The following is a 19,563-nucleotide window of genomic DNA, read 5'->3' on the forward strand; positions in this document are numbered from 1 at the left end:
ATATCTTAATTAGTATAATTATCGTTACAAGTTTCAATATTCATTATAAATGATTAAAGCTACCAAAAAAAATTGTAATAAGGAAGAAGATCCGATAATACGTGATAATTATGAAAATATTAGGGAGATCTGTCTGGAAAGCATTCGCTTCTGTATATTGCACGGTTAAAGGTGAGAAAAAGTCAAATTAAAATGCCTTACCCTTGCCGAAGAGTATGAGATTCTCGTCAGGTATGAAAGCACCGTCCTTGTAAAATCTAGCAGGGCTAAAGGTTTCTGGCTCGGGATACAAGCTTGGATCCATATTTACACTGTAAATATTGATTAGGACGGAGGTATCTTTTTCTATGGCGTACCTATCAAAATTTATATCTTGAAGAACCCGACGAGGTCCGATAATGGGTGTTACTGTCCACATACGTTGACTCTCCGTTAACACTGCCTCCGTATAAGGTAACCTGAAACGATTGTGAACTTTTGCTTTCTATTCGACTCTGCTTGTTTTCACCAAAGATAATCCGATTTTCTCTATCCCACGTAAAATTCGTGAATCGAGCCTTATGCCGTCATAGGAATTCCCAAAGAGAGCTGTACGCAGCCAGCCCTCTTTATAAAAAGAGAAAGCTAAGCGATTTATTGTGCGTTCGTTCTCGGTCGATCTCCTTTATCCAAGAATGCAAAAATACCTACTTGGGCCTGTCGTTTAATTGCGGCAGTCGACTCGAGCCGATAATCGCGTCAATTTCTCGTCGAACGTTCTCCTGAACGTCTTGATGAACAATCATATTTAGAAATAAAAAGTCCAAAGACGTGGCAGTCGTGATCAAGCCAGCGATCAACAGATCCATCAAAATGATCAAAAGATTATTCTCTGAAAAATGAAAGTGATAATTGTACTTCTCTCTTATCAATCATTTCGTGTCTCTTACATAGAAATAAAAAACATCAGAAATCGAGCCAAAAAATAACGTCTGCTTTTGAAATAAATTTATGGCAAAAAGAGACATTTATATTATGTTATATATATATATATATATATATATATATATACTCATATGTAGTCTGAACTAAAAACCAGAAACAAAATCATGTCACGTTACGAAAAAAGAGATACTTGATCAATTTTTAATTTTTTACATTGTTTAAGATAAATTCAAGTTTTTGTACCTGTTTTCAATCTTAATATGCAAAAACATGCAAAATCAGGTCATATTTTTTGACTCGGAATAGCAGGCAATAAATACCGTCAAAATCACTTTTTTCTCCATTGCGTGATTCTCGGAGAAAGAGATCTATCAAATCAGATTCGTTTCCCGCGCTATAGTTTATCTTATGGTCTTCTATCGCCTCCTAATGAAAATGATACACGTGCGTGCTTGATGTATACACGGGTCGGTAATGAGTACGAATTAATATAATTGATTTATACCACTAGGAAGTCCCGGAGTTCGTTGTTGAGTTTCACTAACATATTGTATCCTGATTTTTCAGGAGCAATATGTCGAATCCAAGGGAAAGCTGAGATCCAGCCACCAGCCATATCGAAAGCCGTAGCGCGACGATCCATCAAGCGAATGAAGTATTGCAGCCTAGGAATTAAAGAAAAATTCTATCGATACTTTCCTTCGCGTTCTCCGTAACATTTGATATTCCATTAATATTTGCTCTAATTTGTGGTAATTTAATTTAAGTCATATATACATATACAGGGTGTAACAAAATAATTGTACCAATTTACGGCAGATTTATTCAGTTTTTCCTCTTCTCCAATATTTATTTGAACAAAATAACTCTACGTAACGTTGTGGCATCATAAAATCACGATTAGAATGTCAACAAAATTATATATTCAAAGGTCTGTAACTTGGTAATTAATTCATCGATTTTAATGGGACTTGAACGGGATTAATTAGAACGCTGTAGAGAACAATTTCCCTTAAAAGTGTGAAAACATTTTGTTACACCCTGTACCGACCGGATGTCGTGCACTGCAAGTAAACGATCTTTGCTTCTCGAAGAATTCAAGTAGAGAAATCGCGAAACAGCGTTCGTGACTGCGAACTGTAATAGTAACTATATACACAGTGACAAGCAGAATTTATTACCGAATCATTTTACTCGAATAGTTTGTCTGCACTCACCGAGAAATTCTTCGACTATTTGTCCAAACATCGGCCAATCATTCGAGTTTCTCGACAATTTTCTTTTTTGTTCTTTTTTATTACTTATTCAATTGAGTCGTTATTTTCTAAAATCGATGCAATCAAAGCCAACAAAAAAATTGCTCTATCACTTCAGAATTTTTACAGATTTAAATCTAAATTGTTAAAATTAGTTATTTTAAGCAATCTTTCGAGTTTATATCTAAGTAAAGAAATTAAGTAATGAATTTCCAATCACTGCATTTATAGAGCTCTTTTTCATCTCCAAAATACATATTGTTAATTTTTATTATGCGATTTTTCTTTCATAAGATATTTAATTTGGAAATTGTATTGTTTATCCTTGAATTAGCAAGGAATCATTATACTTTATATAATGTGTACCTGGTACTTTCACATAGACGTTTTCCAGTTATCAATGTCCAGAGGACGTTGACGATTGCTGGTCCTATAATGGGCTTCATGCAATATACCCCACCATTCTTCAGGGATTCCAAAATCTCTCGTAGCTCATTCTCGATTAAATCGGACGCTTCCCGCTTTCCCAGTCCAATAATTCGGAAACTTCTCACTAGCCATGCGCGCATATCCTTCCATTCCTCACCGTCGTTCAACGTGATTCCTGAAGATTTATTAAGAAATCTACTTATCATACTGAAGAAAATAAAAACTAAATAATTTTGTTGTATTCATATAAACTAGCACTATAATTGTTCCAGTTAGTATTTATACGATAGATAGGAATGTGCTGAGATGCATTAAGTCATCGTTTCTTTTTAAAATGATAACTTTTTGATGATATTTAATTCCTTAAACTCAGGAGACTCGGTAGAGTCTCACGCTAATTAATAAAATTAAGTTATATGCTGGCAAATATATAAGCGTATGTTAAAATATGAGCCATAACGTCATTTCTCACGCGTGAGCGACACATCTTTTACCTGAGTCACCGGATATTTAATTCAATTTAAAAAGAGCTGGATGCGTAATATTTTAGTATATATAATATCATTTTTAAGTATAATATTAATAAATCTATGTTCGTCAAAATTATCGCTTTGAGACATCATTTTGTTCTTATTATTATTATAACAATTAAAGAAGCACTATATGCTCTGAGCACAATACGTGCTGTGATCGAATCAGTCAATTTAACTAATTACGCGAGTTGCACTATTCTTGATTCATTCATTAACAAAAAAATATTATTGTCATAATTTATACATTTTCATGTGAAATAAATGTTAATTAAATGAATAAATAACGTTTTCTAAAGCGTTTATTTCCGAGTTAATTAATTAAGGTAATTAGACGTTTATCGCGCCGGAAGTTTTAGTGCTAATAAAAATACAAATGAAAAATCTTGGCAACCTTTTCGCAAGCCCATGTTTCGTAGTTTAAAAAATTCATTCCATGGTCTTCCGTCGAATACCTCGTTTCTTAAAACTTCTTGAATATATTTCTGGCCGGAAACAACGATAAATTTTTGTCCACCAAGACGCAGCGATATGATGTTACTACGATATCGTCTGTTTAGCTCTAAAAAAGCAAAGTGCTGGCCTTTCAATTTCCGAGCTAAAGATTTTACAGTGCGCATGTTTCCGATGAATGGCCATGGAGTTGGTCCTTAAAAAAGGGAAAAAATTAAAATTATGAAATATGTCATCACAAGATACAAGCAAAATCGTTCTTCTTCGCAGTCGACCTTTATTATTATTTAACACTAAGTTACCATTTGTAGGCAAATACAGTAACAGGATTTTTTTTTTCAAAAGAAGGCATGATATCATTCATGTTAGTTCCGGTAGATATTAGAGCATCTGGCTCCGCACGAAACGAACGAGCGCGCACTAATACTTCAATATTCCTTTCATGAAATGCACCTATGTAGATAAGAGTATTGGTATGCTTATTTGATTAGTGCAGAGTAAAATGCTCAAGTCTGGGTGTATCTTATGTACATAGATTAGTTCAGCAGCATACATATCTAAGTGAAAAAGGTTACGTTGTTTATTTTTTAGGGACAGGCGTGTCCCCTTTCTTGACCTCTAAAGGACGCCTTTGTGCGTGAATCAAATAACTATTCAAAAATTTAAGCAAGCCTGTATACACCATTTTAAAAAGATTTATGACTAAATCGATTAATGTTGTAAGTGTGCGTGCGATTGGGATTTAATTTGTGACCAAATTAATTTTCTCTTATCGGTCATTCACAATTTATAATAGACTATTACTACAAGATGACATGGAAAGGAAGTAACGGAAAACGATTAGGCCTTTGAATCACTTTCACACGTGTGTCAAGCACATGACCAGTTAAACGAGTGATTATGTTCTTTTAGTCGTGGTCTCCCGTCGCTTCTAATAATGGCCAACATTCATGCAAACACACAACCTCCTGTCCACTAACAGAGTGAGATTACTGTTTGGTTGAAATGGTGATCAATTAATAAAAAGCGACAAAGGCAAGATTTGAGGAAATATTGTTTTTTCATAAATTATCATTTATTACTTAAAATAAGAGCGAAAATAACGTGTGTAAAATGATGAATGGAAATTTTGTAAAGAAATCAGATGATAATTACCGGGCGGTCGATTTTTCCAATTCCAACAACGAAATGTAGTGAGGAGTATAAGCATTATTCCTAGTAAAATTAATGATGCTAACAGCAAAATTTCAGGCACTTGCATTTTTTTATTAAACACTGATTTTAGGTAAATGATAAAATTTGTGCTAATGTATAGGGGAAATTTGAAATTAGAGATTTTATCACAATATACTTTATGCACACGTGGTTCTATTGACCTTGCTTACGTAACCAGGATTTTTTACCAACGATATAACTAGATACGACCGTCCCGTGTCTTACTTAGCTCGTAACTGCTTCTCTTGGTAAAGCACTAGTTGGCGCAAAGCCTATATATGTACACGATACGTTATACGTATGCGGGTAAATGGAAACAGTATCTTCAATAAATACAAATAATTATTTTTTCATACGCCCTCATATAATAAAATTTGCTTTATTATCACTATTATAAAACACATTTACAATTATACAAAATATTTAGCCAATATAAAAATATGTACTAATAACTTATATTTCATCTATATCCTTCTTTTGCTTTTTCCAAGGTTTCCTTTTTCCTTTCATCGTTTCTCTCATTCTTTTCTTCGCCTCTTTCTTCTTCTGCTGTTTAGCTATTTTACGTTTCGCTGCTAATTCAGGGTCAGTCACGAACTGTAATAAAATGAAAGTAATATTTTAACCGTAAAGAATAAAAACAAAGTATTTCTTTTGTATTTGTATAAATATACTATGGATATTAAGTTTATTACCTGTTGGGCCCGAACTTTCTTTCTTTCAGCTTTTTTAATATCCAATTTTTGTTGAACATTGCTAAGCAATCTAACATAAGCCTCGCTTCCCATTTGCTTCTTTATCAACCCGGCTACTTCTTTCGCCAATCGACGCGAAGATGCGTTAAATTCTTCTGTTGTTGATAACTCCCTGACTAAAGGCGACATAATATTAAAAAGAATAGGCTGCAAGTCTTCCAAAGGTAAAGTCACCACTAATCCAGCAATCCATTTAAAAACCGCTGTTCTCTGTACAAAAAATGTCTTTTTATCGTTGGTTCATAACTGACATTATATATCACAGACGTATTCAGCGAAAAACTTACCACGGATGTTGACTTTGGAGATTGGGTAATTTCTGTGTTCAGAGATTTTCGTAGTCTACGAAATACCCATGCAACCGATAAGCTTGTGTTTTTAGCCTCTTTATTATCATCCATTTCAGCATTTTCAATATGAACGACTTTCACAACATTCAATATTTTACTGATAAATATCAAATTCTTTACCACTTGATCAGTCAGTTCTTCAAAAACCATATCGGGATACAACTGAGCAACTAAATCCAACGTTAAGCTCCGTATTTCTTCAGGATTGGTATAGATTGAATCTGCCTCTATCTTAATTCCTTCTGTATTACTCAAAATCTTTGCAGTTTGTTCAACATCAATTGTACCCATGAAAAGTCCTATTAGTTGAGCAGCTGCTAATCGTACCCACAAATGTGGATAACCTAATAATACTTGTGCATATTCTGAAATTAACAAAAAATCTGTGTATAGATCTGTGCAAATTCAAAGTTTAAATTAAAAAATATCTTTGCAAAAATTTACCTGCAAATGATTTAATCGAAGAGTTGTACTGATCGCCTTTTAAAAATGGATTGCAGTACGTTGATATTTTTAATAATAATTGCAAAATTTGGAACAAATGATGATCCTTCATTCTTTCCGGATCTTTAATATTTTTAAATTGATTGTCTTTCAAACTATCTGACTTAGATAACTTTACAAAACGCCCTGCTCCTGAGGTATTATTTCCATCGTCCTCCGGATAAAATTGTTTAATCAAAAGAGGTAATAATTCTTTTAAATAAGATTCGAAATTGTCTTTTTCAATGGTGACAAATATACCGCATAATTGAGCTGCCAATGTTCTATGAGCAACCTGTTTATAAATTTGATGTAAATTTTAAAAAGCTATACAATCTTTTATATCATTTGAGAAAATTCAAATGTTACCTTTTGATCCTTTAACCACTCTATAACAATTTCAAATAATTTTTTTTTATCCTTCTGTGGTAAACGTATGATCATTTCTTTAATAGATTTAGCGCAAATTTTACGACAAGTAGGATCCTCATCATTAACCAAGCGAGCACTAGCCATGATAAATATAACTCCAGACTGATTAATTAAAATTTTCTGCAAAAAGAAAACCGGGGTAATGGAATTAATAAACATAGATTATTAAATATTCGAAAAATGTATATATGAACGAATAGCAAACTTACTATTGGAAAACCTGTTATCATGCTATGTATCATTTGATGCGCGCTCAAACGCCCAGGTTGCATTTCATAACTTAATTGAGATAAATAAAATGCAACATGTTTATTCAGATGCTTGCCAAGCGGATATTCCATGAGATACATGTAAAACAGAGAACGAGACTGCACTCTGACATGTTCCAGTTCTGACGTGACACTTAATGCCGCTACTTTTTCCAAAACTGGATGCATCTCAGGAATTACTAATTTACGACTAATTATTGCTTTAAGCAACGCGAACGCAGTCGCTTGCTTGTCACTATCATGTAAATCTTGCTCGGCATAAAATACTAACATTTTTAGCTGTTCTGCGCTGATTATAAAATGCTTAACGTCTCGTACTAAAACTGACATACATTTAAATGCCGCCATAACGAGATCAAAATTGTCTCCCTTGCTTAGTCCGGCAGCTGCATATTTGTGAAGTATCGCAAATAACGAATTACAAATTTCGGGTACTAACGTTTGCACCGATTCCAAATCCATTTTAAGCGCCCAATTCAAACATTGTAAAGTTAAAGTACTTAGCTAAAATCAACAATTTATATTAATGTATAATAAACTTCTATGCTAAGGAATATAAGGAAAATTAAAAAGACGTATAGAAAGACCTTACCTTGACATGCTGAGACTTCAAACAATCGTTCAATATTGAAACAAAAGGTTCCAAGTAGCTAGCGTATTGGGCGATCGGAAATTTTTCACGTTTAAGCAAAACATGAAACAGCTTTAGACCGAACTCAACTATGACATGAGCATTAGCACCTTTTGTGGTTTTGGCCAAAGTTTTGATGCCCATTCTGCTCTTAGGCTCGGGTTGTATAATATAGCAATCTGGTTTTTGTCGATTCAGTATTTCAGCTTCCTTTTCAGATAATTTTTTAGATTTCTTTTCTGGTAGTAAATCTGGAATGCTTTCTGATACCACGCCATACAAGAATATAAGCATTTGGTTCAACGGTATAAATTGATTGTCTGCTAAGCCTAAGACAACATTCCTCAGACATTCTACAACTTTGGTAACGGTTTTGTGCGAATGAGTTTTAACCAGAACGTTTTTTAATGGCAATATTAAATCCAGTAAGCAAGATTCTGTTATAAATTCTGCCATAATTTGAAATATTCCATAACTCTTTGTAGCTTTTGCTTCTGATACATTTTTCACAAAACCGATGACTTCTTTCTCTTCAGCAGACAACCCAAATAGATCGACTTTGCAGACCTTGTTTAACAATAATTATAATTAAAACACTGCATAAATTATTATAAAAAAAGCAATGAAAAAATAGCTATATACATACAGATAAAATACTTTGTAAATTATCATTCATATGACCAGGCTTGAAATACGGCTTCAACGAGATTAATACAGAATGAACCGTGAAAGCTAAAACGTGAACTTGAAACCCTTTGGTTAACAGCGTATTCATCTCTGCCAAAAGATGATGAAGGTATTCTGGGCCTAAGGTAACCATAATATTTTGTAATATTTCACGTGTAGTACGTCGTACGGATTCCAATCGTGATTTCAGGAAATTACATATCTTCATAAATATTCTGAAATGAATAAAATTGATAATTAAAATTATACTTAAATCATAAGAATTTCTATTATTTGCATGGAACATTCTGCATAAAATTAACTTACCCTGGTAGATTGGCATCAAGCAAATACTTTGGCAATTTTTGTAGTAACTTGACGAGAGCAAGTGCAATTGGGACACGCATCAGATCTTCTTCCTCCGTTTCTGAAGCAATTTTCTTCTTATTTATCTTATGACTATGATCATAACGAGTTTTGGCTGTTATACTTCGATGTAACTGAGGTAGTAAAGTTTGTACGATACTGTTTACTATACGTTGAGCACCTTGCTGTGTCATAACGATTTGCTTTTCAATTGCAGCTACGTCTTCAGATTTTACCTCAGCACTTCCTTCTTCCACTTCTCCAGTAAATTCTACATCGTCCTTTATTAATTCCTCATTGAAGTGTTCCTCTGCATCCTCGGCATTTGCATCCTCGGCATTTGCATCCTCGGCATTTGCATCCTCGGCATTTGCATCATCTCTCTCCTTTTCATTTACTGTAGGTTTTTCTTCATCAGTCCTTTCAGTACTACCCAAAGTTTTGTTATCGCTTTCATTACTTAATTCATTGGTACGTTTAGCAATATCTTCCGACGTTTTAAATTTCGAGATGTCGAAGTGGAAACTGTCCAGTATTGCCACAAGTAATCTAACCATTTGTTTCTGGTAATCAACCGATGTACGTAATTTTGCTAAATAATACTTGAGGGTAAGCTCGTAATGATACCAAGGTAAGAGCTTACAAACTACTCCAATTGTTTCAATTGCTGCGTCGATTATACTATTTTTATGTATAAAACTTTCATTGCACAAATAAGAAGAGGCAAGCGGAAGAATAAATTGTGTTAGAGTCTTAGGATTGGGAGGCTTCTTCAACGTCTTTGCTATAGAGCAGAACTTCAACAGTGCTCGTGCTTTTCTATGTAATTGTAGATGTTGCATATTTTCAAAGAAATCTACTTCAGGATCTACTTTATTAGTTAGTACAGACAAGTCCCGAAAAATAGGATGCGTTTCAGGACATTCCATTGACATAGTACCCATGAAAGCTATGGACTGTAAACGCACAGTTTCATTTTTACTTATGATTCCTTTTCTTATAATTGTTAAAATTGTATCATCCAATAAATACCGTCGATTCTGCACATTATCTTTATGCATTATTGCTAATTTTGGCCCAATTGATTTTAAACATTGACCAGAACAATCCTTCAATGCCAAGTCAGATTCATTCTTTATGAAGAAAAAGCAATTGTATATTATAGCTACACCAAAATCTAACGTTAACATATTTGCTTCAAGTAGCTCGTTTATTTTGGTAAATGCATCCAGTCTCTTCTGAAAATCTGGCTGATCGATCCATTTACTATCCCAGGCATTTAGCTCAATCAAAATTTCACTATTCTTTAACATGGTCTCCCGATGTTCCTCAGTCGATCCACTAGCAATAGTACTGTACAGTTGAATTACATGTTTCCTTGCATCCACAGCTGACATTAGACCCAGTAAAGGATTTACAGATCTTATATGAATTTCCGGTTTGTCAACATTTTTTATTAAATTACCAATTGTTGTAAGCATTTCAATGATAATATCATCGCTCTCCCCGCAGGAAGTTTTTCTATTTAAAATTGGTAAGAGTAAGGTCAACAAGGTATCGCATATCTCTGCATTTTTAATAAATTCAGATATTCGTGACAAAATGATTGTTTCTGACTTATTGACTCCTTTGCTTGACCTATTAAGCTTGTTTTTCATATACAATAAAATATCAGCTACGTGTGGTATAAGTATAGCTGATCCATAATTTATATTATTTAATTCGTGTGACACTGATAGTAAATTTGAAAAACTCGACATTGGAAGATAGGGAACATCGATTTCCATACTGTTAGCTTCATTCTGTTTTCCATAATCTTGCAGTGTTAGAAGTTGTTCAAGCATTCCAATAATAGTATTAATTACTGATAAATGAGTTTTACCCGTTAAGAGTAATTTTATGATAAAGGGAAGTGGAGTGATACATTGATTGCTTTCATGGTGTTTGATTAGTAAAGGATAGTAACGAGGATTCGTGCACCAAACTGCAAATAATTTTAATAGTGCTGTAGGACTATGAATACCTTCTATTGGAAGCTTTTCTAACCAGGGAAATACAGCGACGTCGAAAAGGGCATTAATTTCATCCTCTGTCCAATTATAATTTTCAAATTGTGAAAAGATTCGGCCAAATATTATTATGCAATGAGTCCTGACATTTTTTATTATATGTAGATATCCAGAATGGATTTGATGTGATTCTTTTAAAATACCTGTTATTTCAGATAAGATACATAGTAGCATTCTCAACAAATTCGGTAAAAGGTTTTTGTCCATTTTTGCTCCAAATTGTTCCATAATTATTCCTAATAAATTCACAGCACTTTGCATTCGTTTTGGTGGTATAACATTAGTTAAATCTACATTATTCATAATTTCACGAACTTGCACTGACAGTTGTAAGTTTATTTCAGAAGCTGTTACATATTTACGCAATGGTCTAAAAGCCATATTTATGAACATTATCATCTCATCCTCTTGAACCCCAGCAAGAAAACGCAATATAAGTTTTCGTCTTAAGATCCCACCAGCTTTACCTCCAGTTCTCATTCCAGTTTTCCTTGTCATTTTAGCATAAATAATTCTCAGCAGAATAGGCATTAAATCTGAACGATGTTCCGTCTTTATCATATTACTTTCTTCATCAATTCTAAACCGTGTTAATTCGTTTTTTAAGTTTTTTTCATTTATCAAGCTATTTAACTGTTCCTTATAAGGCGTTAAATATTTGTATTTGTAAGTTAAAAGACAATTTAGAGCAGCTTTTTGTATATCTGTGTTTCTTGATAATAAAAGGTCATAATAAATTTTTTGAATTTCTGGCTCTCTATACAAAGTCCTAGGATTGTTCATTTTTGCAAAAATTTCCATTTGTCCAAGTAGCAATTTAGTTTTGAAATTCTTACTAAATACAATTTTAATATCACGATTATTTTCAGAAATGATTAATTTATCTTCGTCTGTAGCATCATCATCATCACTTTGCTTATCAATGTCTTTTAAATCTTCCTTATTATCCTCATTCTTGTATTTTAAAATATTACAAGATTTAGCATCTTCACTGTTGGATTTGAAGAAATGATTATTTACATGATCAATAAATAATCCTGTCAAATCTCTGTTTTTTGATTCACACAGGCTTGGAAACTCTGCCATACACTTCCACAGCAATATTTTAAAATTTTCATAATCAGGACTCTCATCATTTTTATATAATTCAATTTCTAATTCTGAGATTATATCATATTTAAAAGAAAATATCTGTTGAGCTACGTTTGAAGGCTTCTCAGTATTTAAAATTTCATTAAAAACAGTCCAAAATTGAGAAAATGTTGTGTTGGCATAAGTGCTTATAATTTTTATAACAGGATCCCACAATAATGAAAAGTTTATGTACAAATTTCCTATCAAATATCTTAAAGGAATTTCATAATAGTTAGGATTTAAACTTGATATAGCAGAAGTTTGAAAAGACAAGCTTTGTAAATGTAATAATCTATTACGGTAAGTATGTACAGTTGCTTTCTCACATTCTGCGAAAAACATAATTTCTAATGGATTTTTATTATCATTAGTAATGCCTACCAAGTCTTTCATATCACAGAATAAAGAATATATGTGAGCAGATATAAGTCTATTCTGTTGTGTAGGAAGGCCTAAATTATGTTTTATTTCGCTACTCATAGCATTGAATACTTCCATAGTTATAAATTTATCTTCAAATTGAGATGCTTGAAAATATGTTAAAAATAAGTCAACAGCAGATAGAACACATATATTATCCCTATGCTTCTTTACCACATCCAAAATATTTATGTTTGATTGTGTAATAAAATCATACAATATATTTGGCTGTAGACTATGAATCATTGACTCTAGTACTAATAAAAATACAAAACTAAGTTTACCAATATTATTAATTATAATTTCGTCATCTGACATTTCATGATTTAACATTCTATCATATAAAGATAAGAAACCTTCTTTTACCGTATTTAATACAGATATTGGTATTGTTTTCAAATGTGGATAAATTAATAAAATATGTAGTGCATCTTCTGATACTTCTGATGTAAGCAATGTTTTTAATGTTTGCAGAAAATAATTAATGTTACTGTCAGACTCAATATCTAAATCCAATTTAAGTCTTTTCCATTGTTTTAATTTTATACCTGTAAGGCAGGTATGTGTTTTGGATCTGACTATTTTTGCATATAACTTCAACAATGTACTATCAAAACTAGTCAAAGCTGTGCTTTTTATTAAGGTAGGTAGAACTATTGTGTCAAACGATGAGTAATTGATTAATCTTTCAATAGTTAAATATTTAAGATCTGTATAGCTTACAGACATAATTTTCATTAATAGTTGGCTAGAAGTTTCTTGCATAAGTTTAACATTAGAAGCCAATAAAATATCAGCAAAGACATTTAGTATTTCTTTCAAAGTAGAAGAATCATTTTCATATAGATTAAACAGAAACACCAATTTTTTAACTAATGGATTAGGATCTATTAATATCCTACCATCCTTGAAAATGATAACTGAATGTACATGTTGCATAATAAGTATTAAGTTTGTCGCTTTGTTACGCGGTAGTTCACCTTCATTAGTATCATTTTTAGCAAATAAATCTATTACATTCAGTAAAACCTTCCAAAATAGTTCTGATTTTTGTGGATGTATATTTAATAATATACATTCGATTACTTTTGTTAAGACATCAAATAGCAGTGTCTGATCAACAGTATCATCTTGCATTGATTTAAAATAAAGTAATAGCATATCTTCAGCACATGAATGAAAGTGACCTGATGTACCATATATTACCTCAAACAGTAGTTTTCCACAACCTGGTATTCCATTTGGAGTTTCTTTTAAGACTTGTAGTACTAATTTTATAAATGATGTTTTATCCTTAATTTTTCGTACAACAAATGCAAAACTTTCAGCAGCAAAATTATTGATATATAGTGGTTGAGTGTCAGCCAATAGAGGAAGTAATAATTTAAATACAGTTGGTACATTTCTAATCAGATACCTCCATAGAAATTTAAATAAATAAGCAAGTGTGGTAAATGAATATTCTATTTGCTCAGTATCTTTTGTTTGCAGCAAATCTATTATAATAGTTAAAAATTCAGGGAAATATGGATAAAAATCTTTCTGTAAGTCTCTTGCTAAAGCAATTGTTAATCTATAAAAATTAAAAAGTTAAATTAAGGATAGTCTAAAAAAAAATTAAACCTTATAGACACAATTGCATTTTGTATATATAGTACTTACTCAAGAATTGGTTGCAAGAACAAGGTATTTTTCATCTTTAAATATTCCTTTAACATATCAACTACATATTGCTTTTGATTAAGCAATTGTGGAAGAGTAACAATTGTGTGTACTTTTTTTTTGAAGTCACAGTAGCCCTGTGTAAGGTTAAGAACATTCCACTTTTTAAGGGTTTGATAAAAATATGTTTCAACCTCATCATTTTCGAAATCTTCATTGCGATGTGTAACACGGTGAAATACATCAACATCGATTTCGTTTATCCTTTCAGAAAATGGTTTAAACTGTAACAGACAAGTAATTAGAGGTTGTGTTATACTTTTTCAATATTACTTGATAGATCATTACCTGAAATCTATTTTTTTCTTTATGTCGTAGCGGTTTATTTTTCATTTTTACTGTTTTAAAGAAAAGTGTTTAGCGTTCACTGCTCCATCCATGTGCTTTTTGGAGGATAGAGGTTAGGTGCCTAGGTTAGGTTTCATCAAAACATTGCTAGGGTGCCGCCAAAAGAAAGACTAGTGACCTCTGTTGTAAACCTTGTAAACTGAATTAACATTGGATTTCCCGTCAGACTGGTCGACACGTCGGTATAATTAAATTTCTTCTCTAACTCTGTGATATTTCTATTACATTATATTTTTTTGGTGACGTTATAAACTATTATTTAACTGAAGCAGCAAGATATAAAAAAAACTGAAACAATATTATTTTATTAAAATTTCTTTTTTAATATAATTTTTATCTTACTATCTTATTAAGTAGAGCAGAGTACAAGGCGTCACTTAACATATAATGACTTAAAAATCGATTTTTTAAATAATGCCGTATTATTATCCGGAACATCTGGCTTAATATGGCTAATAGCTATTAATTTATATGATGCATTTCAACAAATTAATGGATAATGGCCATTGATAGCCGTTCTCGTAAAAATGGATTTATTCGATCAGTTTGCTCCAAAACTAATCTAGGTCTCGGTATAAGATAGAATACATCAATTATATTTAACAACTTTTCTATACATTTTATCAAACACAGTAGATAATCTTTTGGAAATATATATTGCTCTCTTGTACATGTTCATTATTAAAATTCTACATATCTATATCAGTTACTATATAAAATTCTTCAAGGTGTTTTTTTACATATTTTTGGACTTTCTTTAAAGGATAAGCTGAGATGAATATTATGAGAGGTTTATGACAATTCCCCTTCTTCTGAGCATTTCTTCATTTTCTGCTTTTGAACGTTTGCTATAATCATCTCTGGGATCACGTGAATCCAACGGAGGACACTAAAGTTTATTTAGTAAACATTTATTAAATAGAATCTAGTAAATTGCAAAAAATATTTATCGTACGTACTCCTGCTTCTTCCCTCATTTTCAAAGCTGTTGGAATTTTTTTGTTGATTCTTTTTGACCGATCAGCGTGTGTAGGATGTGTGGATAACCATGGAATTTCTTTTATCTCATCTCCACTATCGGTTATTTTGTGCATCAAGTCCCAAAAGACTACAATTTCTCGTACGTCCACGCATGCCTAAAATATAATATATGAATTAATAGCAACAAAATTTTACAAATAATTTGCTTTAATAAATAAAAGGGGTAATACTTTTGCTGATAATATAATTCCTATATCATCTGCTTCATTTTCTAATTTTCTTGCATGAGGCAAGTCACTGAAAACATTTACGATGCTGAGTCCTAATAAGTGGATCAAAAGTGCTTTCACATCAGGAAATATTGCCCAAACACATATCGTGGGTATAATCAAAAATAGATCCACGAAGAACTCTCTTGAAATCTGCTCCATCTAGACCATAACAGAGGATTCTACTTTTTAAGTTGTTTGGAAAGCAGTTATGATTTTCATCATTGCAATTAATTTACTTGATGGAATTCTACTTACGCTATGCTCTAATAATGCATGAGCCATTTCATGTGTCAAAATGAATGAGAGTTGATCATCATTTTCTGCTACCTGTAGTACTCCAGTAAACACAAATATATTTCTCCCCTATAATTTACAAAGAAAATGATTACCAATATGCCTAAACATGAAAAATCATTGATTAAGTATTCTACTATTAATTTTAATTTGTACAAACTGGCAAAACATATGCATTTCTCAAAGGTAAATCAACAACGGTTAATGTCCATGGCTTATATTCACTGGTTATCAAATCTGAATTTTTGTCAATTATGTTCTCAACAACTTTCTTCAGTCTCAAATAAACAGGATGAGATCCAGGTACTATGTGTGCTTTATGTTCTTGTAAATGCTATTGAATAAATACAAATAAATTTTGTAAGAATATTTTAATCATACTATCTTACCATTTCAAAAAGAACTTTGTATAAATTATCTTTCTGATTTTTATTGAACATTATAAATCGTCTACGTTTCGTTATAGGCTCTGTCTCAAGGTGTGATAAATAATACACAATACTAAGAAATATCATGAAGGCCAAAGATCCTAAAACAAACATAAAGGTTATAAATAATAATTAACCTTTTTACAAAGTAAAAATTTTGTTTCCTTCGTATAAATACGCTTACCCACAAATGTAATTGTATTTTCTCTAAACCATAGTCGATACTCATCCTTTTCTTTTTCTGTTCTTTTAGACCACCACTTTTTAATTTGACGTCCAGCTAAAAAAGCACCTACCCGTAGTATTGGCCTTAATATTAGGGCCAACATAGGTGGAATATTGCATGGTTTGGTAGTGTGAAATAAACTTCTTTGCTCTTGAAACCTTTTGAAATCATTATATTTCTTATTTTCTGGAACAGACGTTTTATAAAACGTTGCTCGTAACCACTTTGGATCAGGATTGACCAATCTTTTTGCATGTTGAAAATGATTGGGTTTCAATATTCGAAACATGAATCTACTAAAATTTACTGCTTCTGTCAAGAAACCATGATAATTGAATAAAAATTATGCAATATCATTCAAACCGTCTATACATGCATTTAAAATCAGTAAATAAAAACAAAGACCAACGTGATATTAGCACATTATGAATGAGCGGAATGAGCCAGGTGGATGACGATATTATAGAGTGACTCCACTCGCAATTTTATAGCACGTGAGTAGTGACTCCCACCAACACCAAGTCCGTCTTCCGACTTGGTCTAGCTAGCTGCTGCTAGCCGCTAGCTAGGCGGTAGTTCATGTCAGGGAAACTGTATGTACCACTTTAACTCGACTAATGCCTAGTCCTCAAGCCGGGCTTCGTGGTAGTCACATTTAATTATTAAAAAGTAATGCCATTGGAAGGCCGATTTCAATATCAGCGATGGTTTTGGGATCCGTATAAAAAGATGCTTCGAATAAAAAAGAATAATTTTCAAATAACATGGTTTTATTAAACCTATATAGATATAAAATGAAACCACTCTGTAATATCAGTATACGTTTTCCTGTTAAACAATCAGTTAAACTATAGGTGTAAAAGTAAATTAATATAGCAGTAAGAAACATATCTTTTAGCCATCGAAAAAGTTTCAATCATTTTACAAATATTTTTTAGACACCTGTTTTTTAAATAAAAAATTTGTTTGTCTTTGGTCCTTGCTATATCTGTCACTATTGATTCAAACCATTAGGCGGGTTCGGCTGATTGCAGTTGCTTGATCTCTCAAATGATTTCAGGTTTTACTGGAATATTTTGTCAATTGCTTCATTGGGACTTATATTTAATAAATATACACTTGCGTGTAAGAGCATATAGCTCATTCACCTTATATTTCTTTATTAAGCTTACAGTCTATTGAATATGCTCTGGCCTTATCTACAAGTGTCTTGTTAAGCCATTTTGTCTTGTTATTCCAATGTGATATGCAGTGAACAATATGATCTTCTTTTGTTCCTGCTGAAATCTCGAAGCGTTCTATTGCAATACGCATTGTCATTATCGCATGTTAAGTATTATGTCTATAATGTCCAATTCCTTTCGCTCAGGTTTTACATGTCTCTTCACGTTATCAGAGACTTCATGTTTACTCATTTACATATTTTCACTATACTGTCTTGTGTGTTGGAAGGAGTATAGGTCTAAATATAAACATATAGGATATATACATAAAATTATAATCCTTACCTCGTTTCTCGATTTTTAACTTTATTGTTTTATCTTCTGGAACTCATGTGTTCTTGATTTAATTTAATAGATTTTTTTTAATACGGACAAATTTCGCCTGCCGATGTCTGCATGCCATTCGATCGAGGTCATTCTTCTATGTTTTAGGCTGTAATTCGGCGAGAAATTACCATTATATTCGCCGAATTTGATTTTAGAGTAATTCGTACAATTAAAAGAGACACCAGATAAACAACTAATTTGGGTAGAATTTTACTTTAGATGACACAATCTTTTTCTCCAACGTTTTACATGAGAACTCTGAGAAGGATGCAACTCTCTCTCTCTCTCTCTTCTCTCTCTCTCTCTCTCTCTTCCTTCGTTTACTTTTGCATAGTGGCAGTTTCATTAGATAACTATCTCGCAGGCCACGACTGGCCACGAGTCTCGTGAAACGAGGTATTAAATTTATAAGGGGACAGGGCGAGTGAGGGGAGGGTATTACTCAGTAATGTCAGATTTGAGTTTTTTTGTAAAAAAAAAGACACAGTCGCGTATCCCACAAAAATGTGTGTCGTATTGTGTGTATGTAACCCCTTTTCGTATTTTTACTGCAAACAATTTAATTCTGACTTGATTGATATCACTTTAAAAATCGATAAATAGTTACATTTAACTTCGAGCACTGTTTTACATGAATTAAATTAATAGAACATGTAGCTAACTCCAACTCTTTGTACAATATGTGACAATTCATTATTGAAATACTACAGAATTATAGGATTTATATTTTTTATTAAGCAATGTATAGCAAAGAAGATTACTCTCTCAAGTATATTCAACGTTTCTTCTGGAAGACATGAAATGTATGCATTTATTTACTAGTCTTATAAATATGAGCTCCCTTTGATAACACAACGGGTTTCATTCTTCGCAGTGGAATTATGTTTGTAAGCGCAGAGACGAGGCTGCAGAAAAGTTAAGAGGGAGATAAGGTCGATCAGGCGTAGTTACTTTTCCCGTTGACATCAGCATTTCTAATCAACGATATCCTTTCCACGTAGGCCACTGGCGAAGCGGCAGGACAATAAAATATATAGCTCGTTACATACGTTATGTACTAATTATGTCTCGTTTTGTCGGTTTTTAAGTTAATTAGAAAACATGTATAATAACAATATTACGAGAGTTTTTGAATAAAAATTGAGATTTCTAATACACTGTTACAACTTGACCAATCTCATACTATTTAGATTTCCCTGGCTACTATGGATGGAACCGCACTTCAACTTCAACGCGATCTTCTGGGCGCAGAAGTCGAACACCAGCCTACATCGATTCTGCTTCCGAAAAATTGACGATCAATTAATAAATAGCTAGGGGTTTTTTCTTTCTAGTTTCACGAGCAAGCTGAAAACTGGGC

General features: G+C 32.4%; 3 protein-coding genes across 4 annotated transcripts in view; all 3 read right to left on the bottom strand.

Moving 5' to 3' along the window:
- The window catches only part of LOC136779207 (probable cytochrome P450 305a1), a 56,069-nt gene extending 51,064 nt beyond the window's left edge, over positions 1-5,005 (bottom strand). Inside the window, exons 1-7 of the mRNA XM_066736670.1 lie at positions 4,748-5,005; positions 3,534-3,788; positions 2,547-2,784; positions 1,430-1,589; positions 1,245-1,350; positions 691-871; positions 202-458 (exon numbers count right to left, since the gene is read on the bottom strand). Coding sequence (XP_066592767.1) covers positions 202-458; positions 691-871; positions 1,245-1,350; positions 1,430-1,589; positions 2,547-2,784; positions 3,534-3,788; positions 4,748-4,853 — 1,303 coding nt within the window. The 5' untranslated portion in view covers positions 4,854-5,005. The remainder of the gene's footprint in view (positions 1-201; positions 459-690; positions 872-1,244; positions 1,351-1,429; positions 1,590-2,546; positions 2,785-3,533; positions 3,789-4,747) is intronic.
- Positions 5,006-5,158: 153 nt separating this feature from the next.
- LOC136779206 (small subunit processome component 20 homolog) lies at positions 5,159-14,494 on the bottom strand. The gene is made up of 11 exons (XM_066736669.1): positions 14,393-14,494; positions 14,045-14,328; positions 8,721-13,955; positions 8,374-8,629; positions 7,689-8,294; positions 7,037-7,600; positions 6,765-6,947; positions 6,357-6,690; positions 5,850-6,277; positions 5,503-5,772; positions 5,159-5,404 (listed from the first exon to the last, which is right to left on the bottom strand). The coding sequence occupies exons 1-11, from the start codon at positions 14,435-14,437 to the stop codon at positions 5,261-5,263; spliced, it is 8,349 nt and encodes a 2,782-aa protein (XP_066592766.1). The 5' UTR covers positions 14,438-14,494; the 3' UTR covers positions 5,159-5,260.
- A 533-nt stretch (positions 14,495-15,027) lies between these two features.
- Positions 15,028-17,179, bottom strand: LOC136778990 (metalloendopeptidase OMA1, mitochondrial-like). Of its 2 annotated transcripts, XM_066736252.1 has the most exons (8): positions 17,063-17,179; positions 16,612-16,965; positions 16,389-16,528; positions 16,160-16,333; positions 15,961-16,068; positions 15,664-15,864; positions 15,412-15,588; positions 15,028-15,341 (listed from the first exon to the last, which is right to left on the bottom strand). In XM_066736252.1, the coding sequence occupies exons 2-8, from the start codon at positions 16,940-16,942 to the stop codon at positions 15,234-15,236; spliced, it is 1,239 nt and encodes a 412-aa protein (XP_066592349.1). In that variant the 5' UTR covers positions 16,943-16,965; positions 17,063-17,179; the 3' UTR covers positions 15,028-15,233. The 2 variants fall into 2 exon arrangements, with proteins under 2 accessions (XP_066592349.1, XP_066592348.1); XM_066736251.1 differs by having other exon boundaries at positions 16,612-17,163.
- Positions 17,180-19,563: the final 2,384 nt, after the last annotated feature.

Source organism: Prorops nasuta, unplaced genomic scaffold (assembly GCF_024137725.1).
Source record: "Prorops nasuta isolate Cenicafe-Biocafe unplaced genomic scaffold, Cenicafe_Pnas_1.2 PNAS00015, whole genome shotgun sequence".
NCBI classification, from domain to species: Eukaryota; Metazoa; Arthropoda; class Insecta; order Hymenoptera; family Bethylidae; genus Prorops; species Prorops nasuta.

Bases quoted from the DNA above. Each gene is read 5' to 3' on its own strand.
- LOC136779206 (XM_066736669.1), bottom strand. From the start codon at position 14,437: ATGAAAAATAAACCGCTACGACATAAAGAAAAAAATAGATTTCAG. The intron at 6,278-6,356 runs GTAAATTTTTGC...TGTTAATTTCAG, and splicing joins TTCGATTAAATCATTTGCAG to AATATGCACAAGTATTATTA. The intron at 5,405-5,502 runs GTAATAAACTTA...ATTTTATTACAG, and splicing joins AGAAAGTTCGGGCCCAACAG to TTCGTGACTGACCCTGAATT.
- LOC136778990 (XM_066736252.1), bottom strand. From the start codon at position 16,942: ATGTTTCGAATATTGAAACCCAATCATTTTCAACATGCAAAAAGATTG. The intron at 16,069-16,159 runs GTTTGTACAAAT...TGTAAATTATAG, and splicing joins GAAATGCATATGTTTTGCCA to GGGAGAAATATATTTGTGTT. The intron at 15,342-15,411 runs GTACGTACGATA...AATAAACTTTAG, and splicing joins AAATGAGGGAAGAAGCAGGA to TGTCCTCCGTTGGATTCACG.